This window comes from Monoraphidium neglectum (assembly GCF_000611645.1).
Source record: "Monoraphidium neglectum strain SAG 48.87 unplaced genomic scaffold scaffold00551, whole genome shotgun sequence".
Classification (NCBI taxonomy): domain Eukaryota; kingdom Viridiplantae; phylum Chlorophyta; class Chlorophyceae; order Sphaeropleales; family Selenastraceae; genus Monoraphidium; species Monoraphidium neglectum.
In genome coordinates this window covers 19,048-20,340 of record NW_014013077.1, presented here as the reverse complement: position 1 = coordinate 20,340, position 1,293 = coordinate 19,048, and the positions used below count along the sequence as shown (strand labels likewise).

Sequence of the window (1,293 nt, the reverse complement as noted above, 5' to 3'; positions counted from 1 at the left end):
GGGCCCCGCCGCGCCGCCGCCGTCGCGCGCGAGGGCGTCCCGCTGAGGCGCCGCTGCCGCGGTGAGCCGGCCCCAACGAAATGTGAGGCAGAATGCAGAGTGATGGCGGGCGGGGACGTACAGGAGGAGGCCCGCATTACTGAGACGCACCCTGTGATGTTTGTGACTCAGGTCCTGCCAGCGCGCCCGGCGGTTCAGAGTCCGATGGGCGGTTGAGCGCGGCGGTTGAGCTTGGCGACGGTCAACCCCCTTCCGCGCAGGAGCGCTCCTCCTTCAAAAGCACTCAAAGCACACTGCCTGCGCTACGCACCCCTTGTCACTTTCACCTGCGTCTTCCTCTTGCCCCAGGCTTGTCAAGGTCTACACCATCAGCTGCTGAAGTCGTGCCAGCTGCCAGGCAACATGCATTCAGCAACTGAAGCAACCTGCCCCCCAGCCTGCCGATGCTCTGCCAAAGGATCCTTTTTGTTTGCGCAAATGAGGTGGCTTCCAAGGTCCGCGGTTGCTGCTCTTCCCTGAGCGACGACACGGCCCGCCATTATGCATTGCAAGGGGCCTTGTTTGCTGGATTTGTGCAGCTGCTGTCCCGCCCGGAGTCGCTGCGTACTTCCCAGACACGTGGCTGCCAGCTCTGCACTGAGGAGCTGCCGCTCAAATGTTTGGTTGCAATAGCGTGCAAAGTTGAAGTTGGGTTTGAAGAGGTTGTGACTGCTGGGCAGTGCGTGCCAGCTATAAATGTAACAGGTAGCCCGCAGCGTTGGCACCGGGGGGAGCGAGGCACTACTGTGTTTCGTGATGTGTTCAAAAGTTTGTGCACAGGGCATGCCGTCAAGCAAACACAGGGAGCCGGCCAGCCCTGAGCTCTCTGCAAAACCTGACAGTTATGTGCTTCCGTCACATCCTCCCACATCTGTGCAATCAAGTGTGTTTCTCCGCGCTGAGCAGTCAACTGCCCCCGCATCACATTAATCAAGGCATACGAAATCACCCGCAGCCCTGACCTGACCTGACCTAAATGGGTCTTTAATGAAGAAGAGCCAACAGCACGGCACACAAGGCGTTACAACAACGTGCTGCAGGCATGCACCAACCCCAACGAGGCAAATGAATGCAATTACTGTCCTGGCAGGTCAACAATCTCATGCACCAACACCCTCCGGCTGACCGCCGCTGCTGCCACCGCCATGGCGCGCCGCCTTGCACACCGCGCGGTGGCCCCTCACCACCCAGTCTGTCCTGCAGCACTCCTGGCTGCAGTATCGTGTCCCCGTGACGCTGCCGCAGCCTGCGCAG

At 60.3% G+C, this 1,293-nt stretch overlaps 1 protein-coding gene across 1 annotated transcript in view; it reads right to left on the bottom strand.

Annotated features, from left to right (window-relative positions):
* Positions 1 to 1,139: 1,139 nt before the first annotated feature.
* The window catches only part of MNEG_4101 (hypothetical protein), a gene marked incomplete at both ends in the record, with an annotated part of 1,179 nt that continues 1,025 nt past the window's right edge, over positions 1,140 to 1,293 (bottom strand). The window contains one exon of the mRNA XM_014047426.1: positions 1,140 to 1,293. This exon is cut by the window's right edge and continues 490 nt beyond it. Coding sequence (XP_013902880.1) covers positions 1,140 to 1,293 — 154 coding nt within the window.